Source organism: Muntiacus reevesi, chromosome 1 (assembly GCF_963930625.1).
Source record: "Muntiacus reevesi chromosome 1, mMunRee1.1, whole genome shotgun sequence".
Lineage (NCBI taxonomy): Eukaryota > Metazoa > Chordata > Mammalia > Artiodactyla > Cervidae > Muntiacus > Muntiacus reevesi.
In genome coordinates, this window is record NC_089249.1 from 154,875,092 (window position 1) to 154,887,947 (window position 12,856).

Sequence of the window (12,856 nt, forward strand, 5' to 3'; positions counted from 1 at the left end):
GGCACTTGGGAGATCAGATCAATTTATAATCCCTTCCCCGAGTTTTAAGTGTTAAATTGAAGGAAAGAAAATTACTCCCTTCACATCCTTGCTATGATTATATGGAGTGGAATTCAAAATTCATGATATTAAAACAGTATTCTAAAGTTATGTTTCCAGTTTATTTCTTGAATCCCCTGAAGGGACTACATGTGTTATTTCTTCACCCTCACTGGTGACAGCAACAGGTCCCAATTTAAAACAATTTGTGAATTTATTTTATGTGCCTCTTTATTTCCTGCTTCAGAGCCTTGGGAAAAGGTATAAAATTAGGCTTGGCCTAACACCAGTCCTGACACCCACTACCCCTTCCCACATGTGTGTGATCAACACCTATGTCAAGACCTTTGAGGTGATTTCCCCTCTTTCTCTTCTCTTCCTTCAAATGGGAGGCTATTAATTGAGGGCCAGCATTCCACTCCCATCTCCCACACCTCTCAGTCAATCTGATCTCTTCTAGAGCTGTTTACACTGCCAAAGCCATCCATCATCCTGCCTCACCAAGCAGGAGAAAAACTGATGGCAAGTTAGAAAAATCTCATTAAACTGCTTTCTGCCTCAACCTCTTCCCAACTCCTTGAGAAACAGAACTTCAGAATTGAGTCTGTTGGGGAAACAAGAGGGATGAGGGAAGAAAAGCTGATGTGATGAAGGGAAAAAATAGGTCCAGAGTAAGTCGGTTTCCGGGCCAAAGTCAAATAACTCACCCTATCTATTATAGACAACAAAGATGAGACCATATCAGTTAACCTTAACTTCCTTTTAATTTCTTGATGGCTGAATTCTGAAGTTCCTAAACACACTCTTTCATGAAATTAAAAAAAAAAAACTGCTTCACCTAAAATTAATTTTATATTCACCTTTTTTCTAATGACTAAATCCCAAGTTAATTCTAATTCCAAAGGTGATCATGGACATACCTAGGCAAAAGACTAGAACAATACAGAAAACATAATAAAGCCACACAACTCCAGGGAAGAACTGAGGGCCTGTCTATGTTTAAAGACCAATGTATGTCCAACAAAACCCCCATCCTCATGAGTTCCAGGGAGAGGAAGGAGACTGTGAGCGTAGCATGCAATGCTACTCCTTCCCAGGACATGTGGCATGGATAGAATGACTACGGACTGAAAGTTAGGAAATGTCCTCTACGCATCTTTAGGTCCTGTATATGACTAGTGCCTTCTAATACTTTCTCATCTGATCCTCACTGAACCTTTGTTGAGTTAACCATTATCATTCCCATCTTAAAGATGAGGAAACTGAGGCTCAGAAAGTTCAGGTGTCTCATCCAAGATCACCCTATTACTAATTGGAGAAGCCAGGATTCTAACCAAGTCCACCTGACTCTGAAGTTCTTTGCACATCCTGGTTTCCTAAGACAGAACACTCTTTGCAGAGGCTTGCCAGTACGGATGCCCTATGAAGGCCCTCCAAGTCCGAGGCAGACTCATGGTTCCACGGCATCTGAGCTGGCCCTGCTAAATCTAATTCTCCTACATGTGCCCAAGTCAGTGTAACAAGTTTGTAGCCTCATCTGCACACTGGCCCTCTGGTTTCTAATCGCAATAACCAGGTTGATTTCAGGCCTGGAACCTTTTCTACCACAGAGACGATTAAAATATAATCAAGCTAGAAAGTTATCCTCCCCCAAAGCCACCTAAAACAGAGCAACTCCAAAATAAAACCAATTTACATATTTTAGCCCAAATTAAAAAAGTAAAAGCTAAGGATTCCCTTTTAATATTGTGAATAATCAATGCACATTTATGTAAAGCTTCCTTTGGGGAATGGTTATTGTGAGGACAAGTTTCCCAATATTATTTATAAATATCACTTTTGTTTTAGTGTTACAGTAAAAATCTGGACTTATGGGAATTGTACTGTCTGTACCCAGTGCATTAACAGAGATAATTAATATTGAAGACATGTACAATATCCAGAATTTTAGATGTGTGGCTGGCTGCATTACAAAAAGTAACATAAGAAATGATGAGTCAAATCTGGTCAAAATCACAAATTACAGGGACTTAGTCATTTACTCCATTTTAAGTGAGTCCTTTCCTAATGAAAGTTTCATTAGTAAAGATTGCAAGTTCTCAGGCTTTCCACTACAGACTTTTAAATAGCACTTAGAGCTAAAGTTTATCATTAAAGCTGTATTTACTACTGCTGCATCTTCAAAGGGGGCACTAGAAAAAAAGTTCCACTCAGCCTGTTATTTTTCATGTACAAATTAGAAAGCAAAACTCTAAAGGCTTTAGACTGGCAGCTGAGCAAAACACAGGCTACTTGAGAAGCCATTACTGATACTTCCCAGGACACCTGAGGGTCATGGCTGTCTCTCCCTACCACACACACACATATACACACACTGCATATAGTATCTAGGTGTGCATGACAAAGTAACTCTCTGCTAGCAGACCTCAAGTTTGCACAGGGGTGACATCACTCTACTTCTATATAACTAAAAAAAAGTTTGCATAGTGGTATGCCAAGGAGGTCACCATCTTCTCAAATTGTCCCTGGAGAGTAACATGAGAAAACATATTCAGAGAATCATCTGTGTCAGAAGCAAGGCCTTCTTATTTTTGCAAAATTAATAGGTTATCTAGTCAAGTTATAGCAGATAGACAAGTTCCTTCCAGCTGCCCAAACTTTACCTTTTCCTGAAAGTGAACATCTGGATACATGGAAGCTTATGGACAAAAATGTCCAGAAGAGTTTTTATTTTCACCTTCTAGAGTCATGCAGAGACTCTTAAATACAAAAGGAAAAACATTTATGTACTTGAATGCGTCAGCAGATCTTTTCCCCAAATTTGACATAAACCTCATTGAATGACGTCCAACCTTAAAATCCCTCACTCCCTTTTATCCTGAAGTCACAGAGATTTAGTCTCTAAAATATATTTTGATCAGTGTCAGAAGAAATGGTTACTTTTAGTTTCACATTTCAAAAAAAAAATGCACATAGTAAGTCTTCAACAAGTATTTCTTCATCCAACAACAAACGGCAGCCAGCCTCGACTATGAATACAGTTGGCAAAATAACATCAAGGGCGAGTTGTTCCAAGAGAGCAGACAAAAGAAGGTAACTAACTCGGAATGAGCAGGAGTGGATTCAAAGCCACAAAGTGCAAAACAGAAGCAACCTCCACGCTGTGATGTGTTTTTTAGAATTCACCATTTTGATTGGAATTGTTTCTCTGCTTCCTCATATCTTAAAAAAGGAACTAAACCTCTTACAGAAAAAAATCCTCACGGATTACTATATTTTATAGCTTTTAAAATGAGTAATTAAGAAATGAAATTCAATTTTAAAAGTAACTTTCAAAGCTAGAGTCCAGAGAAAGTTATTTTAGGAGAGACCTATGACTTATAATTTTTGTCCATTAAAAAAAATCAAATCTGCTAGTTTTGCATTTTACTTTTGTGGTTAAAAATAAGGCTTTCCTAAAACAACAAAAGACAAAAATGCAACTACAACAATTACTCTGACCTTGTTTCTTCAACATTTTCACTGCTTTTTCAACCAAAATTTATTTAAGAATTCTTTTTTTGGCATTCATTTTTTCTTGATCCTTGCGGGGGGAAGGGGGAGATCCACATTAGAAGGGAAAATATTTCTAGTGTTTGATACAATGAAGATCTGAATAATGCTCTTCCCCAAAGCAAAAATGGCCAGTGCTAAAATGGTCCATCAAAAGGTAAAAATCTCAGGAGTGGGGAGAGGGCATGGGGAGAGACAGAGATAGAGAGATGAGGAGGGGAGAGAGAGGGAGAGCCATCGCCTATTCAGAGCACTGACACTGCATAAGTGATTTCTTAATGAATGTACAAGGAACAGCATAAATATTACCATTAGGCAGAGTGGATGTGAACATCTAAAGCAAGCTAGCTGACTGATTGCTTTCTCATTTTTTGTTCTTTTGTAACAATTCCATTTCCAAAGTGCTTGATTCCTATTGCTGATGCTCCAAAGCTATTGTGAGCACACTGCCTGAATGCTTAATGAAGTAAACAACAAACAAAATGGCTCATCTTCGCTGCCCCCAGCTAGCATCCCAAACTGGATATAATTAAAGGTGTGAACAAGCAAGCAAAGAAGTAACGAACCTGCAAAGTCAAGGTTCTGAGAAATTATCGGGCATCCCGCACTGCACCAGTTCAGATTTATCACCCATTATCTCTTATGTCGGCAAGGTTCAGATCCATGTTGGTACCCCTCTTTACTCTTGTCTTCCAGCTTTCGTTTTTCCTTCCACCTCTAGAAGGCTAATTTATGACAATTACTGCTTGTAATGGCTCCCAGCCACCCACAGATCACCTTTCCTTTTACCCTTAGAAAGCTGCTAACCTATAAAAGCCCTCTACCCCTAAAATACACTGAGATTTTAAAAATATAAGGAAGTTCCTAAAACACACACTTCACAAAATGAAGCACGAGAAGGCACCCTACCTCCTCCTTGTTTTTACCAACTGTTAAAGATTAGGTGCAAATGCTCCCAAAGAAAACAAAATTCTCCTTTCATATACATGTATATTTTAACTTGAACCCAAATGCTTGACTGAAAGGGTAGCATCTAGTGCACAAATATTGTTATGAATCTGCACATATATGGTTTCTCAAATCACAACTAAAGAAAGGTGTTTGGTTACTGATGGTCCAAGGGGTTTAGATATGTCTTTTTGATGAATTTTTGTATTTTTCTAATAAGAGAACTCTTGGAGTTTGTGAGGAAGAGAAGCTACTTCTTATGGGAAGACGGCCCAGTTTGGTTTTCTTTCCATTTTTAGATGCACATATATTTGCAAGTATGTATACACATTTGGTAATACCAAATAAGGAAAGCCTAAGACAGGTGCAGGATTCCAGAAACACAAATGCTTACATTGATACACACACACACACACACACACACACACACACAATCCCTCTTGCTCACACACACATAATCTATCAAATGGATGGGAGATGGATAGTGGGCAATAAAATGTTGACTTCACTTTCAAAAGGGGAATTGGCCAATTCTGTACAATATGGCCCATTGACTGGAAAACAGTAAGATAAAAGCTTGGGACTGTTTATGTCTCTTCAACCCCCCAAAATTCCTAATGACATTGGGAAAAAATACTGCATTGCAGCATTTTCCAGCGCACACTCACTGTGTCTAGCATCCGTTGGCCAGCTCGCCAACAAATGTACATATTAAGTGTCCAGGCATATAAATTAAGTGCCTAGTGACCACAGATCATTGAAACTGATGAAGAAATTTGTCAAGGCCAAAGTACTTCTATCTACGTACAGTGACCTCTATCAAGACCGCCATTTCTTACTCGCAGTACACACTGATAATTTGTTTCAGCTTTTTCTTAATTAAAATAAGGCATTGAGATTCCAAGGGCTAACTGGAGCAGCACATCAACATCTCTCCTCACGGAAGGAATAGCTTCTGGTCTACATATAGGGAGAGAACCCACCCACAGTAAGGAAAGAAGAGCAAAGGGAAGAAATCAAACCAAAGAAAAAGACCTGCCCTGAAGAAACCCTTTTATTGTTCATGGTAACCCTTACTTGAGGAAAACACCTTGATTCACTTATAAATTCTTTTAGAGGTATTAAACACACACACACAGAGTACTATTCATGCAATGATTTCCAGTTTTAAAAATTTAAATAGATTATCCCCAATAGAAATGCTAAGTTTAAAATATTTGAAGTCTAACACGTCTCAAACTCTATTTCAAGATGGAGTTTTAATAGTAAACTGTGTAGCCCATTTTCTTTCTCTTTCTTTAAAAAATATTCTATTGTTATTACCTCACAACAATATGGTCTTCCTATCATAATAAAATCCTTGACTATTCAAAGGATCAAAGAAAGGCTACAGGAAGATAAAAAAGTTTTAAGGCTTTGGAAAACTATCAAACAGAAGCAAACTCATCTGTATCTGGTCAGGAGGATGACTTGAAAGAATGGCAGTTAGGAATGAATGGAACTGAGATCACAAATGAATGGTTAAGTTGCTTGCTAGTTTTTTTAGTGAGATATTAACATTGTCCTATAAATCAATGATTTTCAAAGGGATTTTTCAGCTGTTGACTCACCTACATTCAAAAATTTAAATATTAAATTATTTAAACATTATTTTACAATAAGATACATGAATATTCTGATTACTAAAACTGTGATGTAGTCAGGTGTTTTTTTGAGGAAATATTCCCAATCAGATTTTCATTTCTTAATAAATGCACACTCAGCCTTGTGCTTCCATAAAAACACACCTCCACATGCAGGTAGTATGTATTAATATTTTTAAGACAAAGAAGCGAAGAAGGTCAGCAGTAAAACCACGTGTCTTTTTTACAACCTAAGCCAAGGTGACATTTCCTACAGAAATTATTTTCCCCCTAACTAAAACATACCAAAAAATTCTCAGAAAAAATACATTCGAGATAATCAGAAAACTATTCTATTTTTAATAGCGACATATGGTTACACATTCATGATATGAGAGAAAGGTTTAAGCGTATGACAAAAAATGTAAGTTTATTTATTATTACCTCAACAGTTAAAACAAATTTAAAAAATCCCCCAATAAGGAGATAAAACATTAGCATCTGCAAGGACGAAAGAATCAGGGTGGAGGGTGGTGGTACGGAGGTTTGCACTGGGGAGAGTAAAATTAAGAGTACTTTCAAATACAGCCAGTTATATTTCCCAACCTTTTAACACATTTCAGTGCCTTTTAATCTTTCATTCTTGGGCTTAAAATCATCATGTACCTAATTTATCTCTCCGGAAGAAACCATAATAGATCATACTTTCAGTTGTTTTTATGATACCTTCTATTAACCTAAGTAATATATCTTTCAGTCCTTTTGGTACCCACCATCATGAGAAAGAGACCACTAGTAAAGCACACTTGGAGAGAGGAAAAGCGAGAGATGCCTATCACCCAGTGCACGCATGGGTCCCAGACGTTCAGAGACGCTGGAAAAAAATCAGTTTTTCACTCAGTTTATGCCAAGACCAGGACTAGGACCAAATGCCAAATGGAAGGCAGTAGTTGCAAGGGTGCAGCCTGATGAATCCTGCGGCTGGAGGCATAGAGATGAAGGTGAAGTAATAGACTAGAATATAGCTTTTCATGTATTATTTTAAAAAGTAATTTCTACTTGGGATATAAAATGAGGGATACAATGAACTCCCTGGAACTGTATTATCAATATCTGATTTAGTAAAAACACCAATATCGCCTAGCACAAAGTCATTGCTTAGGGTAAATCTATTCTACCTATATTTCTCCTATGGATATTTTGCTGGAAATTTCGAAGAAATCATTTGCAGAACATCTCAGCTGTGGGAGTTCACTATTATGCTTCTGTCAACTTCATTCAATATAATTTACATTTTTTTCAAATGGCCTCACAGGATTCCTTGCGATTTTTTGCACGTACAATTTCACAGCAGGGAAAAGGGGGAAAGACAGGCAGAGAGGGAAAAAAAGCAAGATTCCCTACCCTCCCTTCCCCCTCTCCTTCTCTCTCTCTCCCTCTTTAAACCAAAAAAAAAAAAAAAAAAAAAAAAAGCCAGGGGAGACAGAACAGATGCTTAAAAATAGATTTCTAAAAATCACTGTAAACCAGAGTTAGAAATGTAATTAACACCTATTTATAAAGAATAATTAAAGTTGGGCCGGCCACAAAGAACAGCAAAGATAATCGAGGTCCTGTCCCCCCCCCCCCTCTTTTTTTACACTGTTTGCAGTGTGTTCTCATGATAGCCACCTGCTCCCTACTCGGCTTTTCCTCTGTTCGTTTCCCCGGCAACCTTTCATTGGGTTTTCCTCCCAGCTATCGCTTTCAGTTGGGCTGCTCGGTCTAATCTTATTTGTTTTACACCCATCAAAACAAGCAGCCAGACAAAGGCAATCCGCTAAGAATGGGAAAAAGACCACAGCTTTGTTATAACATCTATGCAGAGCGAAAAGTCCTCCCCAGGCTTTCCTAGCAAAAAATAAGTGAGATTGATATGAATTTACAGCCTTCCCCCATACCAGCTTTGAAATCCCGTGAAAGCTATTGCTAGTGAAATTCAAAGTCAAAGTGGGCACCCGTGGCATCTGATCATGCCATTTTGTGCCATATCTTCAGGGTCAACATCAGGCGACAGGAGCGGGACTCAAGGAGTTTCCCTGCTTCTTCTTCTTCTTTTTTTTTTTTTCAGAAAAAGATGATACTAAAAATAGATCTACTACTTTGGCAGAAAGGTTTTCCACTTCCCCTTCCACATCCAAAAGTCCTGTTCCACAATTGCATCTGCTGGTACTGAACCTCATCTCCTCCACCCCTCATTCCCAGCCTTCCCCATCACTCCGAGCAGGAGACGGAAAAAGAAATGTGCCTTTAACTTTAACAGTCGTGCAATTCCATTGAAAGCTCACAGAGGCGGTGGACACGCCAGCCAACAGTGATGGTGACACTGTGATTGTCAAAAAAGACACCAACCTTCCTTGGCTAAAATGTGAGTTCGATGGAAGAGACAGCGTGTGTGTGTCTTGTGTGCATGCAGTGCCATCACACTTGGAGATGGATTCTGGTTTTCAGAAAAGAGAAATACTAACAAACACACACATACACAAACGATCTGCACAGTGATTTACAATGCACGGTCCACCATCCTTATGCACACACACAGACACACACACGGCTGGAATCTCCAAGCTGCCTTCCTCTTTTCACTTACCATCTTCAAGCCATTCCACTCCATCTGTGATCAGAAGAAGATGGACCCTCACACAGCGTGTCAAAAGCGGAAAGGAACGTTATGTAAAAGCTGACATTCCTTCTAACAGAGCTGCTGCCCAGAGAAGGAAGCAACAACTCAACACGCCAGGCACCGCTACACATACAAGCCGCCTCCTCTTTTTTATGAGGTCATGACAGGAAACTCTTTGAAATACAAGATGCAGCATTTACTGAAGCCCAAATAAATCACTCTCTTTGCCGTTTTGACTGCGCAGTCCCCCGAAACACAACTGCCCATCTCAACGTTCAGGATTCAGGAGCTGCCTCGCAAGGTTTAAATTTCCAGCTCAGAAATGGAGAGATTCCTAAGCCGGCTGCACCCACCTCCAGCCCCACAAAACCCAGGCACATAGACAAACCCCCCTCTCCCTTAAAAAAAGAAAATCCTTCTTTTGCCATTATTGTCTCATGTAATATAACCTCTTTCAGCAAACCAACAATTATTTCAGCCCACCTCCCCTTCTCCACCCCCACATTTATGTTGAAGGGAAAATTGACAATGACCTGTTAAAAATGACAATCTATTTCCCCACTGCTTCTCAATAAAAGGACCTACCCGCACTGTCTACACAAAAGATAGTAAATGTAGGACCCAAACAGCAGCAGAGAACTAAACTCTTGTGCAAGCATTAGACTGGTCAAGGTGGAGATGCTTTTCTTCCCTCCAGCAGCACAAACAACAGATTATAAATCTAGTCATACCTACCATAACCATTCTTATTGGCAAATATTGGGTCTCGCAGAGCTTCGACTCTTCTCTTAAAATTTGCAAAGGTTTCAGAATATATTTTTAAATGACTACTATTGTTATATATTTTTAAAGATCCACAAACACAGCGTGGATGATTGTAAAGTAAATCAATTATCTGATGGGGGGAGTGGGGGGAGAGAAAAAAAAAAAAAAGAAAGAAAAGGAGCAGTGAGCTGAAACCCCCGATTCTAGGATGTAGATAAGAACAACTGAACAGAGCCTTGCTGAAATTGGCTCGAAGCTTCCCCTTTTTACATCCATTTATGGGACCATCTGTCAGCCGAAGCCAGGATCTGATTGGCTGGGGAAACGAAGGGAGGCGTTGCAACATCAGGTGCTATTTAAATTAGCTACTGCCAGATTGACGATGTTAATGATTTGGTGACCTCTACAACAACAGAGACCAGATTTCTGAACTGCTTCTTGTGTCTGGTAATTAAGGCCAGGCTGAAGCAACAACAGCCATACTTGTATTTTTACCTTTTCCCTCCTCCCAGTTCAAAAGTACTGTAACAACAGCAGGTCACTGGCGGCTTGCAAACCTTAACAGTGGGAGTGCTCTCCCCTGCCCTTGTCCTGAGGGCTGTGCCACCCCACCCCTCAGAGAAGGGCTTTTCCCTCATAGAGCGTTTTCAACCACCTTATCTTTTTCGACAGTTGCTTTCTAGCGAAATGCATATTTAATGATATGCCTCTGGGCTTAAAGATACAACAAAAGCACTTTAATGTGCAAATATATCTACATTTTAACTTTATTATTTCCCAATATTGCTGATTTTTAGTAAGTAATGCTCCTTCTGCAGCTAATATGGCCAGTGTCTTAAAAGAAATTTTGAGATTGTGCTTGCTCTGTGAACTAGGTTCATACAAGTTTGCTTCAGAAAACTATTTCCTCATAAACAGAAAAAAAAAAAAAAAAAGAAAACTGGGGGAGAAGGGGGGCAGCTGCCACCCTCTACATTTCTGCCTTCTGCCTGAGTTTTTCAAAACAGAGAATGATGAATGATTTATTTAAATGAATTTATTTCTCAACTTGGATGGGGGCATGATCTGAATTTTTAAAAATCCACTGGAACACAATTCTTTCTTTGCTTTCTCTACTGCTTCAGAGAAAGGTAAAATACACTTTTGACAACAGCCTCATTTCATAACCAGTGCAGAGTGCTCATCTTAACTGAACACATGATTTTGTTTCTCTCCTTCCAAGGATGTCTTTTTATTTTGGCCTCCTGAAACAGTGTGTGGTGATGTATACAGCTTGTCTGCCTATTTTATACGTTTCATAACCTCTATGCTACCAAGCCTTCAGTAGTATAATTTTTTTTGTTGTTGCTGTTCTACTTTGGGTTTTAAAGTGACTTATCCGAGGAGTTTATGTTTTACTTTTACCCCAAGGGCTGTTTTATCACTATTTATTTAATTCATAATTTAGTCAATTTGTTCCTCAATAAATACACAGAAGTAACAAATATTACTCAAGACAGTTTAACACAATTTTTAATCTTTGGCTGTAGTTGACAGCGGGATGGGATAGGGCCATGTGGAAATACAGGCCAGGCCGAAAATCACGCTACACTCTGGGCTTCAAAGTCCAAGAATAAATGGGTCTGTGAAAAATTGTTATCAAAGAAAATAACCTTTACATTAAAAATTAAAACTATTCTCTCCAAGTTACTATTTCATGAACACACAGATACAAATACACAAATATATAGATATACACACACATTATAAATACAGATACACCATAAAACAATATTTGTTATATATACAATATGAACAGTTACACTTGAATATAAATAAATTCAGCTATTAGAAATGAAAGTACATGAAACAGAAAAGTAGAAATGTTAAAACCATAATCCTATCAAGTGGAACAATACTGAACTACATAAACTTTTAAAATAATTTCTTGAACAAATGTATAAAGAGTCCTGCGAGTCACAGTAGTATTACAGTATCCTTTGAACTGTTTACGAAGGACAAATGCACAGGTTACGCACTCTAAAGAGTTCAGTATATGTACCCAGAGCAGGTACAGGTGCCCCAAATCAACAATAGAAACTCTGAGTGCAATTTCACCAATATCAAGATACTATGAAAAGTAAACATGAACACAATGCTGACAAACACACAAATAAAAACAGCCCACTGGGAACGAAATATTTACTGTATATTTCTTTGGAGCTCATAAAAGTCAGAATTTCTTAAAATCCTTTTCTCCCATCCATACTAATATCAGCACTCTTAGTGAGCCATAAATTAACATTAGGTGTATCAGAAGATATTCCGGCCACTTTTCCAAAATAGTAACTGTATATTACAGTATAAATCATTAGTTGGTTTTGCTAGGCTAAAAAATCCATGCACTTTGTACATCGATCACTTCTCCAAAAACCTCCACTCTAAAGTCTTTCAACAGAAACCTCAAACAAACGCACAAATGTCCTCAGAGGCCTTTTCTCTAAAGACAAAGGCAGAATCCTATTGTTGGGAAAAGTCAACCTTATTATTGCATTTCCAATAGTACCATTCATCTTTCAGAGTGAGGGGCTGACCGCTACATCAGTGGTGTGACATTTGTAAAGCAACAGATTCTCAATATATTATCGCAAGAATCAGGCAGGCGAGTCTCCCAGTCATGCATGATTTTTTTTTTTTCCACCACAAGCCACCACCACCACGGGAAGAAACTTGTCTCACTCCAGCAGCAAAGGCAACCTAAAAATGATATCCTAGAGCGGAGGGGCTGCCAGCGCCGCTGTATCCTTCTTACCATAAATGAGCAGTTTCTTGACTCATTAATAACAATTTCCCTTAAAAGAAGTAATCTCCTATCAGTCAGCCCCTCGCCACCATGCTCACATCCCAAAGGTTGCAGATATCTCAGCATCAGTCGCCGGCAGACAGCTTTCCCATACAGAGTCCAGATGGACTGTACCAGAAGCCAATTCAGCGTTAATAACTACCTACTCCGCGCAGTGGAGAAGCCTTACGTGGCACAATGGACTAGGAAACAGCAGCCGGCTGAAACTGCAAATAAAAAAAGACAACCAAATTCTCCAAAAGCACCGAAAGGAAGGAACGGAAATGGAAGCGTGAATTGTATTTCCTTGACTTCAGTGAGAAGGAAAAAAAAAAAAGAAGAAGAAGAAAGAAAGAAAGGGAAAAAAAAGGAATCCTTCATAAACACACAGGAAAAAATGAAGAGGGGGGAAAAAACAGATGCTGCCCAGAAAAAAGTGACAAAATA

The 12,856-nt window shown here is 38.8% G+C and overlaps 1 protein-coding gene across 1 annotated transcript in view; it reads right to left on the reverse strand.

Annotated features, from left to right (window-relative positions):
- The window catches only part of ELAVL4 (ELAV like RNA binding protein 4), an 88,442-nt gene extending 75,946 nt beyond the window's left edge, over positions 1–12,496 (reverse strand). The window contains exon 1 of the mRNA XM_065929121.1: positions 12,380–12,496. Within this exon, the coding sequence (XP_065785193.1) occupies positions 12,380–12,496 (117 nt within the window). The remainder of the gene's footprint in view (positions 1–12,379) is intronic.
- Positions 12,497–12,856: the final 360 nt, after the last annotated feature.